Below are 17016 nucleotides of genomic sequence, written 5' to 3' on the forward strand. Positions count from 1 at the left end.
TGTTTTATGGAGAGCCTTTTTCTTTCATGGAAAGATATTTCTTCTGTTGTACCATATTCAAGTTGGGCTTCATGAAAAAGTTAAGATTTGAGCCAAAGGAATTCCATTATTTAAGACTGAAGTTGATTGAAACATATTCACATTAATCTCATTCTGCTTGACTCTGAGAGCTCAGATTTTTTCATTTTCTTTGCGGAAGTTTATTAATAATCTTTGTGAGGGGGGAAAAATGTACTGTATGGTTAATGTAGAAGTCCTTCCAAGACAGTGCAGGACAGTGGGAGGAGGCTTGGCAATGAGCTGAGCTGTCTTTCCTTCATTTTCACAGATTTGAAATGGAACAGGTAATTGGATGAAGGTGGGAAGGGAAGGCTATTGTTTTTCTAAGGAACTGACATTTTAATAGGTGTCTTATATCTGTATGCTTAATTTTGAGATTCCTGAGGGAGAAAATGTTCACTGCATTCATGATGTAAGGTTGAAAGTTGCATCATGCCTGAAACAGCCTTTTAAGTTCAAGAAAATATTATTGAAAAAGAATATTTATAGATATTTTAGAACAGAAAACTTAATGTAAACTACATTCTTTGTTATTTTTTATACAGACAAATAGTTCTCATTTGTAATTGTACAACAGTTCAGGAGCTATGTCTTCTAGTTAAATGGTTCCTAATATATAATATGCACCTTTTGAAAATGCCTTAAGCATATAACATGTTTTATTGGCTGTTTTACAAGTTGTGTCCTAACACGATTTGTGAGCAAGCATGCAGAAGGCTTGTCTCTGGTATTTATGTAGAATTTTTATTTTCTGTATAATTTCTGTGTTGCCAACTACTACATTAAAGTGATGCAGTGTAGTAACGTGTTGCAAGAATTGCTTCTGTATGTGTAATATTCAAATGCTGGATATTTGAATGACTTTACTAGAGGCTGTTTACAGTCTTCAAATTTTATCTTGGATACCCTGGTAAAATTTTGTCCTGATACCCTCCCTATTTCACTAAATCTTTCTTCCCCAAATGCAGCTATTTTCCCCTGGTCTCCTCCCAAAGCAGGAGACACACACAGATCTGGTGATAGCAGTGCACAGCCTACTGAGGGCACCTTAACCATGAGTCAGAGTGCAGCACAAATGAATGTGGGGCACTAATGAATTCTAGCTTCATTTAGTTAGAACAGGAATATTATCTATTCTTAGTCGCTTTTTAAAAAAATCTTTGGAAAAGTGTCATTTTAAAAACATCTTTAGAAGAACATCTATTTTATATCTCAATTTATATGGTACTAAGAACAGTGCACAGTCTTTATTTAATTCTATGTAATTTGAAATCTTTCAATTATGTTAGTCATTATGTAGTCTTGGGATATCTTAATTTCTCTAGTGTAAAATTTATGTGTTCTCACTTCCTATGTAGCATTCTAAAAGTGCAGGGATTTGAAAACACACATTTGCTTTTTAAGTAATCATCTAAAATAGTCCCTGGAGATTTAGATCGAAGATATGTGAAAAGTTTCTGCAAGGTGAAGTAGGTATAAATATGTAGCACGTAAGCAGTGATTTTCCATGATAATACTTCTGTTATCATCCCTCTCTGCAGGGGTGAGCCATTGATAAGTTCACTTATTGATAAGTATCTAAGTATTCTTATATGTGTTGTAAGAGCAAGGGTAAAGAAGATAATGAACTGATAGTGTATGTGTGAACTTGTCCAGCTCTCCATGTGGGATCTAATGATAAAATTCAAGTCTGCAGTGGCTGAGATTAAACTCCAACCTCAGCAGTCACGCAGTGGTGCCACAGGACAGGCAAGAAAGTCACGTTGCATGGCAGCTTTAAAGGGGTTGGTAGCAGTCTCCTGAAGCAGGAGGGTGATGTAGTACCTGCCTGAGTCATCATATCCCAGAGGAGTTGCCTTTTCTGAGTCGGCCCAGATTTGCAAGGCACAGCAGCTGCAATTGCAGCCCTTACATGGCAGTTCTGTAAAGGGCAGATTCATTTACTTTTCCAGCAGTTACTGTGAACTGCCGCTGTTTGATGTTCAATGTGCAGCTCAAGTGTTAAGCTACAAACACTAAATATTAGGAAACAAGATTGTTATAAATTAAATAGTGTAAAAGTATTTACCTTTTTTTCATAGATAGGAGGTGCTCATTTGTAATCAAGTTACCATCTTGCTTTTGAATAATAATTTTCATCAACTGTTGACTCATTGACTCTTGTAGGAGAGGTTCTTCTATCTTTAAGACTCCGTGTGAATCCTAATCAAGCTAAACCTTATAGGCTAATTCAATTTCCTTGATGTGCTTGAATTATTTCACATCCCAGAGTAGTAGAATAGAAAAAGAATGGATATTTTATGTTCTCTAAATGTAGCTATTTTCCTAACATTAAGACAATGATGTTGTACTTGTTAATTCTTAGTTTTTCATTATCAACAGTTTTCACAAATTTATAACTATCACCTCTCAGATATGGTAGGAAAAGCCTTGGTAATCAAGAATAGGAACTGTTTCTAGAAAGCAGGAGCAACTGTTTTCCAGCTTTAGAAAATTGTGAAAACATGCCTTAAAATTACCATGTTCATTTTAGGATGCTTTATAATCCTAATTTTTTCTTGCTGATCTGATTTTGATTGGTCTATTTTTAGCCTGGAGAAACTAAAGATACTTAAAATTCCCCCCTCTCTGTTTTTGTAGAGCTGATGGATTTTGCTAATTTTCTCCTGCAAAAATGTTATGCAGATGAGTGTATTTACTTCTTTCAAGAACAGAATTTGGTAATGACAATATATTATTCTGTGGCTGTTCACAGCTTCACTGGCAGTTCAGAGCATTAAGTGCATAGGTAAATGGAATACAGGTTATCCATACTCAGTCTGTCAAACAGCTTTTCCAAGTTTTGAATCAAAATGTAAAAGGATTACAGTTATTTGGTCCAAGCATCTTAATTATCTTCCTTTAAATGTGCATGCCTACTGAGTGAACAAACATATTGATGTCACAGCCATAGTTAAAACTGGCTAAAATATTTTCTAGAGAAATGGCAAATTGCTACTTATTTGTGGTGTGAACATGCTAATAAAGATTCAGGAAGGAAAATAAATATGGATATGGTAAAATGTACTAACTGACAATGCCAGGTGGTTGGGGTGATGGTATTTCACCTGGATGCCAAGAAGAATGTGGGCCTGGAGATTGAGAATCATTTCACCTGTCACCTCACACCAAACACATTTTCCTGTCACTGGCCTTTTTGAGGGAAGATTTCTCTCAAGGCATAATTTACCTGAGAAAGCAAAAGGATTTTAGGAACATGTATTGTGTTACTACTTATTGGGACATCAGCATATGCATCTCATACTCTGTTACTTTTGGATCAAATGTAGATGTTCAGGGATTCACACATTGTGGTACACTTTGGCTCTGAACCTGAATCAAGCAGCTTGAAAAACTAGTGAGCTCCTGCATACAGGGAGAGGCAGTGTGAGAGGGTGTTTTAGGAATTTAAGTAAAGGTGCAGGAAACTATTCTTTTGGCTTAAGTCATGCAGAAAGCTGCCTAGTGGGGTCAGTAAGGTTAGAAAGATCAGCTTCCATGCCTGTATTTTCTGTAACCTCCTAAACATCATCCTTGTTTCTAGAAAGCAGATGATATTTGCAAATATAACACACGAATTAGTAACGTTTCCAAGTTATGAAAAAAAATTGCATGAATTTTGGATGAGACATCCTAATTTAAATTATAAAAAAGACCTTGTAGAGTTAAATAGATTATTTGGCGATAATTAAAACTGATTGCCTAATTTTCTCCCCTACTCTTAGGTTAACACATTTTTATTTCACTGATGAATGTGGGCACTCAAAATAATTGTCACTATTATCAAAGGTACCTTGTTTGTACAGAGATTTTTGTGAAATATTTATTGCCAGTATCACTCTTGTTGCTCGGGGTAACATTTGTCCCTTGCATCCTTTTGTTTCTTGATAATAGCTGAGAGCACGTGGGAGTTTTTGCAAAACTAGTGATAGTGTATGAGCAGCTGAGTTGTTATGGGACATGAAAAATCTGTGAACTAAATATGGTGTCTTTTGTATTTTTAAGAGTAAAATTATCATGAGGCTCGAGCACAGCCTTGTCAAGATGATTTCTTTTAGTCCTAACGTTGTTCTCTATCTGACACACTTATAATAGAAATATTACCTAGTGTGTTTCCTGATGGAAATCTGCATTCTCTTTCGATCATTTTATTTAACTATATGGCTTAAACAGAATAAATTACATTTAGATTTGGATGTGTGATACCGTAATTCTGCATACTTGTTAACTATAGGGAAAGGTTGTGTATTATTAATTGCAATATGTGTTTGTTTGCAAATGGATTCTAATGCGGTTACTTAATGCATTAAGGTTTAATATTTGTCTCAACTATACTTGATTTTAACATGTGTTTAACAAGAAGTAGACATTGAAATTTCTTGGAACCACTTTAACTTGTAACTAATGTTTTTCAGCTCCCTTGGAAGTCGCTGACTAGCATCATTGAGTATTACTACATGTGGAAAACCACTGACAGATATGTGCAGCAGGTAATTTAATGACTATTTTAGAAGGAACCAGTCTTAGACATTCTTTTAAAAAAGTGGTCTTGTTAAAGCATAAAAAGCTGTTTGTGTTCTTGAAAAGATGTACGATGGGAGGCCTAAGGTAATCTTTTGGGGTACAGACCAGTGGTTCTGTGCTGTTACAGCTGAATTGTCAAGTCCTCTGATGCCTGCTGTACATCCCATGGCTGTGAGGAGCTTTTTAACCTATTTCTATTGAATGCTGGTTTTAAGCAATTGGGTTCCTGGTTCCTCCTTCAGCAGGGGATCAGATGGAAATGGGCTGCAGAGCAAATGCTTTAGGCTGTGAAGCTCTGCCGTGGGACTGAAGAAAGCAGAAAAATACATTGTGTTAAAGTGACTGCTGATTTTATGAACCTTTTGTTGGTACTTCTGGACAAAACATTACTTTGGCATTACCAGCATTTCAAAATTGAGACCGTTCTGCACACAGTGGATGTGTTCATCCTTCTGATGGAATGTTCAACTGTTTGGGTTGCTCTGGAGCAAAAACACGTAAAGATTATATTGGGTACCAATACTGGGATATCTTTACCAGGTTTAGGCAAAACGTCAGTGTTGATTCTTTTGATATAGTGTACTCTTTATATATTTACTCCTTGTTATAGAGATAAAATACTTTAAAAGACTCCATTTTAATTTCTGATTTAATGTTTAAGCTTATAGCTCTTTTATTTGCTGCATAATTAATGGTGATGTTATGGACAGTGTATTGAAAATAATTTTTATGCTGTAATAACTACACCTGTGCTGTTAGATGGATCTTTAGACTTGTTTCAGTTTAAATGTATCAGAGGGATGATTAGTTCAGGTTGTTCTGGTTTATTTGAAATTGTTTCTCCATCATCTTGTTAGGGCATGGAAAGTGAGAGGAAGGTCTTTTGCCTCATGGTAGAGTCTTGGAGTATCACCAGGGCATTTTAGTTCTATGGATAATACAAATGGAATATAATATGTTCCATACAAAGGCATGTTTTTCTAGGTTTGTCATCATTCATTTCACTTTTGACCCCTTTTTTTGGCTGTTAATTTTTATTCTGGTTAACATTCCTGTAATCCTTCCTAAAAAGGGATCAGAACTTCATCATGTTCTTGTTTAGTGTTTTGTGAAATGGTAGAAATTAATACAGTTCAGTAAAAACAATATCTGTAGGGTTTTTTCTTTTTCCAAAAAGAACAAGCAGTGATAATTGAATGTAGTTCAAGGAGAAAATGTATTCAGTAATAAAGTGGCAATTTTAGAGTCATTCTTCTCTAAATCTCATGCTTGAGGGACAGGGGGACTAGTGGGATTGGGAAGATGAAAAAGGTCATTGCACATACTTGAATCTTAAAATACAGTCTCTGATTTCTAGATTGGTGTGATTTAATATGAAAAATTGCTTTTAATTATCTTTATTTCTTTGTGTGAATTGAATGTGTTGTGTCAGGTATAAGAAAGGTTTCTTTATCATAATCGTTACTAAATGGTATTCTTGCTAAGTTATAAATGTGGTGATTTAATGGCAGTGGAGGTGCTGCTACCACTTTGCTTTGAGAACATCTTCCCTTCAAGTCAAAGCGAAGGGAAGATGTGGTAAAGTCCTCTGAACTTGTCTTGCAGAACTAATTCAGCCTTGGGTAATCATTCCTAGTAATAGGGCACTTCTCATGACCACTACATTATTTATAGTGTTTGAGGAAGGCCAGATTCTGATTGATTGATTCTACTGAATGAAAACTTATTCATGGTGTTCTCCTTGAAAGTCCAATTCAATGGGAAAAGACTTTATTGAGACTTCATAAAAGGAAAAGAGTGAACATATTAAATAGTAGCTAAATTACTCTACTGCAACAATGTATTACATTTGCCTCTCATTTATTTATTTCCACTGTTGAAAACAGTACTAATTTAGGGAAGTGGTAATTTCTTGGGATATTTGTAAGTCGATATTCATAACAAAAGCTCTCAAAACCCACAAACATTTCATTTTCAATGCTAGTTCATTAAAAGCAGTAGACCCCAGGTGAAAAACTGGATTAGTGTAGTTTGACCTCCCCTGCAATGCAATCTGTAAGATCTGTTTGAAATACTGTTTAGGATGTAATTTTTTTTCCGGGTAAAGCATCAGCTCTCTTTGTTATGTTGCTCCAGTAATTTATTACATTGTTCCAGGGATTTGTTACAAACTGGTGCTTTGTTTCTTATCTAAATATTTTCAGTTCCAACTTTTACCAGTTCTGTCTCTAGATTTCAACAGACAGAGGTTTCATCTCAGATACTGCAACTATTGGTAGTTTTCTTTCTGCATTCTTTCCTCTCTCTGTGTACTTAGAAGTTGATATGTCAGTGAGAATTCAAGCTGTGATATGTTCTGTTGCTTTTAGGGACCAATATTAGCCATAGTTTTAATGTATAAAAATATAGCTTATACCGAAATGCCATTGCATGATTTTTTTTTTTAGAAGGCAGTATATCATTCACTTTAATAAATAAAGAAGAAAAGCAATTGTTAAATTGCATTCCTACAACCCCCATGCCAGTACTAAAAGTATGCTAAAATTTAATTAATGTGATATATTCACTTCTCATTGACACTGCCATCAGAGCTTAATACAGCTTCCTACACATGCCTTTACATCCTGACAGTGCTTCAGGGCTACTTTCCCCCTCTTGCCCCATATTGTATTTTCTCTTTTGCTCATGGTAGGTGTGCAATGAGATTTACTCATTGTTTTTGTAGAATGGAGCCAGTTTGCTAGGAAGCTCTGAGCAATGTGTGGTAACCCATTGCCTGGCAGTTTCATGTGCTTCTTTCAGGCTGAAACCAAATTTTATTTTGCTGGATATAATATGGAAACAAACAAGAGACAGTTGTGGAAAACCTGTATCCTGCTGTTAAGCAGAGGGAATTCACCATTGAGAGCTCCTCTGCTGGGGCTGTGAAATGTTCTCAGATTAAAAACGACCAGTTTATGAGCTCCTGCTGTTCTTTCTCCTTGCTCTTGTAAAAGCAGGCAGAGCAGACCGTGTTTGCATTTTTGTGTGGGCTCACTGAAGGTAGAGCTGGGTTGCCAAGCCTGGCAGTGGGGAAAGATTGCAACTGTACCAGCAGTGTCAGTGGGATTCACTTCTGTGGCTCCAAACAACTGGGCATCTGTTTATAGCAAAAAGCTCTAAGGGAAAACCCTGTTTTGGAGATAAGTGGGAAAGAGCATGAGAATTAATTAATGGTGGCATGGACAGATTAGAAGTCTACTTGTTACACATTACTCCTTAAAGATGCAATTTTAGTAAGTGAGAGTTTTATAAATGGACAATACAGAGGCAACTTAATGAAATGGAAAACAACAGCAGTTTACCCCAGGAGGTTTAGTCAGACTGCTGGGCCAGTAAAGCTGAATAACCCTTTAACTCACCTCATGGCTCAGGCAAGGGACTCCCAGAGCAGAGTCATCTAATGATTGTTTTCTCAAGGGGCAAATATTTTCCTGGATTATAAGCCTTGCAAAAGTTGGACATCAAAAAATAGGAGTACAGCAGAGAGAAGTGGCTATTGTAGGTGAAATGAAGGACTGAACTTTAATCACCTGAGAAAGACAGATAGAACTGATTTATTATTGCTGGATATAAATGTGTCCCCTCCATTTTTTTATCCTCTGTAATGAAATTGAGTATGTTTCAAATCTTTTCCTCTCGTCTTTTTCTTTTTTTTCTCTCAAGTGAACAGAAGTAATGTCTTGAGTACAGAAAGCGCAGGGAAATAATGCTTTTTCTTCACCTTTTACATACAAATGTTTTGGATAGCCTGTAGACACCTGAACTCTATTTCTTGTCCCACTGCTGAAAAAACTGTTGTCTTGGTTACTTGTATAATATATGGCAATAACTAAAACTTTTCAACATTATAGAACTGCAAAGTGTTTTGAGTTTGTTGCAAATATGAAGAAAGTAATGATTTAGTAAATTCAGACTATCTTGGCAGTGGTATGGCTGTCCTGTTACATGACTGGTTAGGAACACAGTTTCATTCATTTAGTTTCTACTTCTGCAATTAAGGTGAGCCACAATGTAGTACATGTTTATATAGATGTAATTTATGTAAATTGGAATATTCATTTTTACAGTTTAGTTGTCGTATGTGAGGCCTGTGAGTTTTACTAAGAAGGACAGCATATTATGATTTCAAACTAATAATAAAAATTGAGAACTTGTTTTTCATGATTTTCTACATATAGATTTCTGCAGTTGTTTTGGAGGGTCTTGTGAAATTCATAAAATAGAAATAATTTAAAGATGTACTGTGTGCAGTTTTATGAAATGTTATAACTTAATATAATATTTTAATGTGTTATTTTTTCAACTAGAAACGTCTGAAAGCAGCTGAAGCAGAAAGTAAATTGAAACAAGTGTACATCCCCACCTAGTGAGTATAACATAAAGTCATTTTTTTGAGTAATATACAGGTAAAATTAAAATAGTAACATGCAGTTATATGCATGGTATTTTCTTAGTCATCTCTTTAATGGCTACTTTCACAGGATTTGTTATATGCAGAGATATAATAGGAAAATGCTAGAAACTCTTGTCTTAAGTGAAACCTTCTTACTTTACTGATCTCTTTGTTTTTTGACCTGCAGTCTTTTTGTATGGAATAAGAAGTTTTACAAAGGCTGATCAGTTGCTACCTGTGGGCTGTTTATATGCAAGAAGAGCCTATTAATTTAAAAAGTGTTTTTTCCAAAAGAATCTCTTCCAAATCCCTGTAGCACACTTTGTATTTGCGTAAATGCAGTATTTCAAAATAGAAGCAGTTGGTAATGTAGTTACATAAAATAAAATCAGATAATTTCCCATTACAGTTTTATCTGGCTGATAAAATCTGTTCTTCATCTAGAGAAAAGAGATGTTCTGGTTCTAAATTAAAGGTAGCACACAGCCCCAGACCTTCTATCTTTGATCACGTGCTATTAATACAATCTTGTTTTCTTCTGAAGGGTTTTTCATCTGTATTTCTTTTAGATTTAAACTGGGTGCTATATCTGCTTCTGTTAACATGTCATTTGCAGAAAAAAAGATAAAATCCCTCCTTCATATTCATAATTTCCTCTATATTATGACAAGAGGAAGGAATACAAATCATTTTTTTCTAAGCTTTCCATGGGTATATTCAGTTTACATATATATGAACTTCCCATTGTCATGAGTGTTTGTATAACAGAAGAATGTAATACCAAAGGAAGTACTTAGCCAAGATTTTTGATGTCTTGTACAAATTGCATACAATTTCATACTTCATTTCCATATTTCGTACTGGCTTTTCTCTCTTAAACAGATGTAACAATGAAAGCAGCAGACTGTTAAATTAATTATTTTAATCTTAGAACAAATTATGTGAGTTTCGAAGCTCACATCTCTAATAAGTCACACTTAAAAAACCCCCTAAAATCTCTAGTGTGAATGTTCCCTAACCTTCTCAGATGAGTGGCTGCTTTAGGAAAACCATAAGTTGCTGTGTCTTTAAATTATGCTTTTTCAATTTAATTTCCTTGATCCATGTCGACAATTATGGATGTTCAATATCTTCAAAGTAGGGACAGCCGTATTGGATGACAAAATATGTTTCAAAATGCGGGATTTTTGTGGTTTTATCTTACTGCCTGTCTTTTGCCTCCATTTCAAGACAAAATCCCTAGTCAACAGTAGGAGGATGGTAGGACTTCTCAAGTCTTTGACATCTGCAGTGGTCATGGGATTGCTAAATGCTCTGCTTCAAGACTAATTTATGGCATTTGGGATCTGAGTAGAATTGATTCTCAGAGCTGAGTACCTTCTTGAACTTGATCATTAGGTATTTCCTGTAAATGCAAGGTTCTGTCCTTAATATCAGAGAGTCCCTTTCAATTCATGGCTTTTCTGAAAGGTAACTAAGCAACAGATCATAATGTGGAAGACTTAATTGTCTTTCAATCGCTTCTCCTGTACCTTGAGCACAGGATAAAGAATTTGTGGGAACTATAAAATTGTCTCTTGCTGATATAGTGAAAAAGGAAAAGGCAGGATGCAGACTTGTTGGCATTTGAAATAGAAACTTGATACAGCAGAGGTTTTTTCAATTGTCATTTTAACTTTACTTGAATATATTTTGTGCTACCTAAAGTGACAAATAATTATCTTAGGAATCAATGTATCCAGCCTTGCGTTGTATTGAGGGTGATTAAGATTCACAAAGTTGAAACTCTGGAAATATTGCACTTAATCTAGTGAGGATTATATTAATGCTCTCTGAATTAATTGATCTGAAGTCTTACTTCAGTGAAGTATTAGAAGTTACAATAATTACAAGAATGATACAATATAATGATATTTTCAAAGCCAAACAGAAATATCCAATAACAGTTAGTCAGCCTTCTCAGAGAGGAAGTAGTTTAGAAGAGAACTGAGACAGAACAACCTGATATGTGGATGAGTTTTGCAATGGTTATAAGGCATTTGTATTACTGAGAGTACTTCTTTTTCAGACAGAAGTTTGTTTGACCCTTTCCTGGGATGAACAACCTTGTAGTATTACAGGCACTGTTGCTACTCTTGTTACACTTCACCCAAAGTTCATCCTTAATTTGTAAAGCCTTATCTGTTGACTACAACCACCTTCTTAAATTCTGTGCTGTGTCAGACTTTTGTTAATGCTTTGACCTTGAGAGTTGGTCTTTTATAAGCTTGCCAAATAGCTTATACCATGTGAGCACACTAAAGAGCTGTAAATTGGAGTATCAGAGCAGTTTTTAGCATAGCAAGTGTCTGACAATGCTGAAAATAATAGAGGAGTACAAAAATTACTTTCATTGTTTAGAGAAGATTTTATGGATGTTGTCAGCACACATTAGAATTCCAGAATTAGATTGTTTGTCTTCATGTTGTCTAACCAGTTAAAAAAACCACCTTATTTCTTTTTTTTTTTCAACTTTTAAAAAAATTTATTTAAAGCAATAAGCCAAATCCCAATCAAATATCCAGCAACAATGGGAAACCTGCTGCAGTCAACGGAGCAATGGGAGCCTCTTACCAGGCACAAGCCACAGTAATAGGTCGGGCTTGTGAAAGCTGCTATAGTAAGTAAATACCTTTTTTTAATGACTCAAGAGTTTGGGTGAATCTTAATATGTGCTTTAAAAAAACCCCAAAAGTATATACTTCTGTTAGCATGTGACAGAGGATAATTTGCAATTACTCTTATGGCAGAAATAAGATTGACTTTAAAGTTAGAGCTGCTTTCAGTGTATTAATGAAAGTATTCAAATTACTTTATGATTTATTTTTTAACAATTTATAAAGCACAGAAAGTTTAAGTAGTATGTGATGGCATTGATATATTATTCCTTTATGATCACTAGCTAGATAAAAATTTATTCTTGGATTTTCTTTTAGGCTTCAGGGTTTTTCACCTTTTTTTTTTCTTTGAGTGGTTTTGGCTTCCCCCCCACCCTCCCCCGTTATTGTTGGGGAACATGGTGGGTACTATTGGTTTTTTCTAGTATTTTGTTTGTTTCTAGTAATTTTTGTGGGACTTCTTGAAATAGCAGTCCTCAGCAGAGGTTATATGACAGCAGATATAAAATCCAACATAATAAGCCTGTCTTCCAGGCTGAAATTAGAAATAGTGGGTTTGGGGATTTTTTTCTCTAATAGTCCCCTGCTGAAAATCTCAGCAATACAAAGTCCCTGATTTGAAATTAATTATAAATGCATTTCCAGATGGAGTTAACTTCTGTGGTGCTTTCGTAAAAAAAAATAAAGCAACAAATGGTTCAAGTTTTTACTTTCCATGTCAAATATTTTAAATGTTTATCCATGCAATGCTCTGGTATTGTCATATGTTATGGCCATATATAGTAATCTATAACAGCATTTGGATTTATTGTAGTGAATATAGCATGTACCAGTTCACCTGTGTTGCTTTCTCCTCTTTAGCTCCGCAGTCTCACCAATGGTATTCTTGGGGCCCTCCTAATATGCAATGTAGGTTGTGTGCATCTTGCTGGATTTATTGGAAGAAATATGGTGGCCTGAAAATGCCCACACAGACAGAAGAAGATAAACTGTCTTCCAGCCAACCTACAGAGGTAGGATTTTGTAGGCAAACTTTTCTAAAACAAAACATGGTGCTTTCCCAAGACCGCTGCTGTTTGATTATTTAATGGAATGGTTGTTATTGTATGTATTCAACTTTGATGTTTACAAAACTTAGTTTATTAATCCTTTCTCTGTGTTAAGCAGAACTGTACAGTGCTCAGGCTTTGCCATATCTTTTTTTGACTGCTTCTTGTATAAACAAGCATGTGCTCCCTGCGTTTTTGGTGTACAAATGTCAATTTGTCAGTCAAATGGTGTGCTATCTCTGAAATGATAAATATACTATACAATATCTCATTTAGGATGGCATTATGTATCCATGCTCAATAGAGTTGTCTGCTCTGTGGCTTACAGCTCCCTACATAGGCCTTTTTTTTGTGCTTATGTTGCAATAGGACACTAAATAAAGATGCTTGACTCCAGTCAGAAGGCAGTAGAAATCAGAAGCTTTATTTACAATTCATTTAGCTCTTTTATAACATGCTGTGCTAAAAAGGCACTTTATTGGTCCATAGGGCTGATACCTCTCCCATTGGCTGAGTAACAGAAATAGCAAACAACCCCTGTTGTTATGGGAAAGGAATATTGTTCACACAAGGCTGTTTTGGGAAAAAGAAAACTGTTGAAAAGTTTCCATTGGGAAGAGCTCAGGCTCAGAAAATATCGAGTCCACATGCTTAGACATTTTATTTGCTTATTCCAGTGAGTTTGTCCATTTTGGGGATGTTGAGTGCTGTGTGTGACACTCTCTATGTTCCCTTCCCGCAGGAGCCGCATGTGCGAACCCACCTGTCCCGGCAGGCCACGCAGGGCACCCCGGTGCGGAACACGGGCAGCCCCAAGTCGGCGGTGAAAACACGGCAGGCGTTCTTCCTGCACACTACCTGCTGGACAAAGCTGGCCCGGCAGGTCTGCAAAAACACCCTCCGCCTGCGGCAGGCAGCGCGACGCCCCTTTGTCCCTATTAACTGTGCTGCCATTAAGGCAGAATGTAAGATGTTTTTTTGATTCTTAGTTCTGTGTGCCGTGCTTCCCACCCATTTTTTTTGTCTTTTAATTTTATTTTCTTTTTTCAATAAACGTTTCTTGTCTATACGCTTTTGCTTTTCATTTTTTTTTCTTTTTCATTTGTCCAGCATATCACTGACACATTTGATAAAGTCTGGTTGCCTTGAACAGATCTTTGGCTGTGGAAACGTTTCAAATTAACTAAAAAGGGGATAACTAGTACCTCATTGCAAAAATTGACAAAAATTAACAAAACTGGGGGACAGGAAGGGAAAATCAGTGCCACAACAAACATTCTCCCTACTAGGCTTTTCTGTTGTTTTTTCATTTGTTTGCCAAGCAGAACCTCTAGATCTGTACATGTTGTACTTTTTTTCAGTGGGGTTGGTCAAAGAAACAGGAACTGGGGTTTCATAATAATTTAAATGTGTGCAATACAGTCCTTTGTCACTGTGACAATCAGAGGGAGGTGATAGCCACGTTTATTATTACATCATAGTTGCATCATTTGGATTTTCTCTGTTCCAGTTTTAAATTTTAGTTCTAAATAAAGTTCTGTATTATGCTTGTTCTTTTTATAGCCAAAATATAAAGACCTGATGAATTTCTAGTAGTATGACAAAAGGCTATGAGTTTTTGTAGGTAGCAACAGTAAGTCTCTCCACCTGCATATGTGTGTAAATTCTGCTGCAAAGTCACTGGATATTTCAACAGCTTTTGTACCTGCACTGGGCACATTGTTTTACCGTTCACACTGTCTGGCTTTGATTCCCAGTCTTCCACAGATACAGTTCTTGGAGCACATGCTTGGTATTCCAGGACGAGCCATGCTGGCTCATTGTACTGTCAATTGTACTAGAATTGAAGAGAACTTTTAAGGTCATTAGATGTGGGGTTTATAACCATGTTCACTAGATTACCACTAAATGTTTTCCCAGCATACTCATCTGGGATATAGAAGATGTCTGCATAGTTTATAAGAAATTTACTCCATGGAAGCTTAAAATCTGATTTTGAGTAATTATTTTCCCTTTATGTACTTTAAGACCAGGCATTACGCATATGCAAACTATTTACCTACTTCTGCAGTACTCTGAAAGTTGCTGAATATTTCTGTTCGTTGTCCTTGTCTGCTTTTTCAGTTGTTCTTTTGGCCATTTTCTTTCTCCTTTTAAATCTATGCAAGTCAGGAGCAACTTTCAGATTTCAGGAAATTACGTGTTGACTGTGTGAATGAGTTCTTCATGGAAGAAGTATGTCTAAGGCTGGATTAGGATTATATTTTTAATCCTAAATCCAGAATGAAATTTACTTTCTGAGAGAAAGGTATTGTACCTTTAAATTTATCTTTCATCTGATTCATGGAGGAAAATTTAGAAGTCCACTTGAACCTTATATATTTTTATCCATATCCCTGTTTTTTCTCACTCATTGCTGTAAAAAAATTCAAAAGATGAAACTTATGTTTAAGGAGAAGAAAAAAGTTTCATCCAACTGTTAATCATCATACTAGAATACTTATTCAACCTTAAAAGAGAGGAGTGAAAAGATGAGCTTTTCAGCAGGAAATAGTCATTCTTGCTTCAGCCTGGCAGTGCTGTGAGTGTTTTCTCTTTGCTTCTTTGAGTGAAAGAGTTCCACATCAGATAAAGGGCACAAGTAGAGAGACTTTTCTTTTTTCCCCTGTAATGTCTGTCTTTCATTATTCCTTTAGCTTAAAGCACATTTTGGACCTTGTGATTTTGTCTCTTTGAATTCTGATGCTTCCTGATTAGACTTAACATAGGTTGAAGAAATAAAGGTCACAATTGTTATTGGTTTTTGAACACAGCATTAAAATAATATTCTAATGGTGGAAACCAAATTATACCTCAACAATTTAAGTCATGTTTCTCTGTACACACACACACATCCACAATCCATATTCTGTTTCTGGCAATCTCTCTTTCTGTGGAATCATTAAAGTGCTCTTACCTGCATTGTCATAATCATATTCTTGCTCTAGTAAAGGCAAAAAAGTAAAAAAAAATATTTAGTAGTTTTATTCCTGTATTAATATCTGGTGACCTGTTCTCAGTGCACGCTGTAGATTTTTATGTTACAACTAAATAGTCTCTTTTTTCCTGAAAATGTCCTGAATTCTTTTCTAAGGTTATCTTGAAGCAAATAATTTTTAGATTTTTAAACAAGATTCTTAATTAGCAGTAGTGATTTCCTATGCTGGATCCACTGAGTAATTACAGTATTGAATGAATATCTGTGTTGGTCTTAGAAACATTACAGTCATGCTTAACTAATAACCTGGCCAGAGTGCCAGGTCACCCATGATGTGATATGGCATGAGATGGTTACAATGCCCAATAACAGATTTGGGATTTGTTTTCCATGTTGGTTTGATGAAACTTGAATCTAATGGCTGCTTAGATGCTTTGTCAGACTCACCTGACTCTGTGTGCCAAACCAGTTCTTGAAAATGTAACTGCATTTCCCAAGTTTATTGCATTAGGCACCATAACAACACTCAGCAACCATAAAATCTGAAGGCAGAAGGATTGGTGGAGCACTTATCCCAGCTGCACACCAGGTTTTATGCCCGCTTAGTCTTGTGCAATATTTTGAAGTGCCAGGTTGTAAATGAAGCCGATTCCCAGATCTGAGAAACTGTCTGAACAAGTGTGTCAGAGCTCAGTCATAAAATAAATTGGTGTTTGCATTCCACCTGTGTACCTGAATGCATCTGCATGTAATTCTGCCCCTTTTGGAAGAGCATGGAAGCCTCTGGGAATGATAACCTAAGGCCCAAGCATCTTTTAGGTGAAAAGCGGGTTTTGAATGGGGCATTTTCTCTTATTGAATGTCCACCCACATCCTCTCCCTCAGCCCATTATATCCACTGACAGAAAGCAAGGTCCTATTCTGTATTCTTTATTCATTCTGATAGTGCAGAGAATTAGATTTTCCTCATTAATGAAGCCTGTAGCATGACCCCTGCTCAGATGCCAGCAGGAGGTGGTGGAGATGATGCATTTACATCCCAGTTCAATCTCAGGATGGCCACCAGGAGGTTGGGAAGGCACAGCACCTCCTGCTAGGAGCACAGCCCATCATGGAAAGCTCAAACTTTGTTCTGCCTGAACTTAATAGACTCACTGTGGTTGGTGACAATAAACTTGTCTGATGGTTTTTCAGGAATAATTAGAATTGGTGAACTGCTTTGGTAAGATGAAATTCTTGTGAACTATATCTCATGCACTACCTCCTTTTTAGTTG

The 17016-nt window shown here is 36.0% G+C and overlaps 1 protein-coding gene across 1 annotated transcript in view; it reads left to right on the forward strand.

Moving 5' to 3' along the window:
- Positions 1 to 17016, forward strand: part of MTA3 (metastasis associated 1 family member 3) — a 130530-nt gene that overhangs the window by 67458 nt on the left and 46056 nt on the right. Inside the window, exons 10-14 of the mRNA XM_083858405.1 lie at positions 4515 to 4589; positions 8973 to 9031; positions 11593 to 11717; positions 12577 to 12728; positions 13507 to 13729. Coding sequence (XP_083714531.1) covers positions 4515 to 4589; positions 8973 to 9031; positions 11593 to 11717; positions 12577 to 12728; positions 13507 to 13729 — 634 coding nt within the window. The remainder of the gene's footprint in view (positions 1 to 4514; positions 4590 to 8972; positions 9032 to 11592; positions 11718 to 12576; positions 12729 to 13506; positions 13730 to 17016) is intronic.

The sequence above is a fragment of the Zosterops lateralis genome, assembly GCF_965231275.1.
Source record: "Zosterops lateralis genome assembly, chromosome: 3".
In the NCBI taxonomy this organism is placed as follows: Eukaryota; Metazoa; Chordata; class Aves; order Passeriformes; family Zosteropidae; genus Zosterops; species Zosterops lateralis.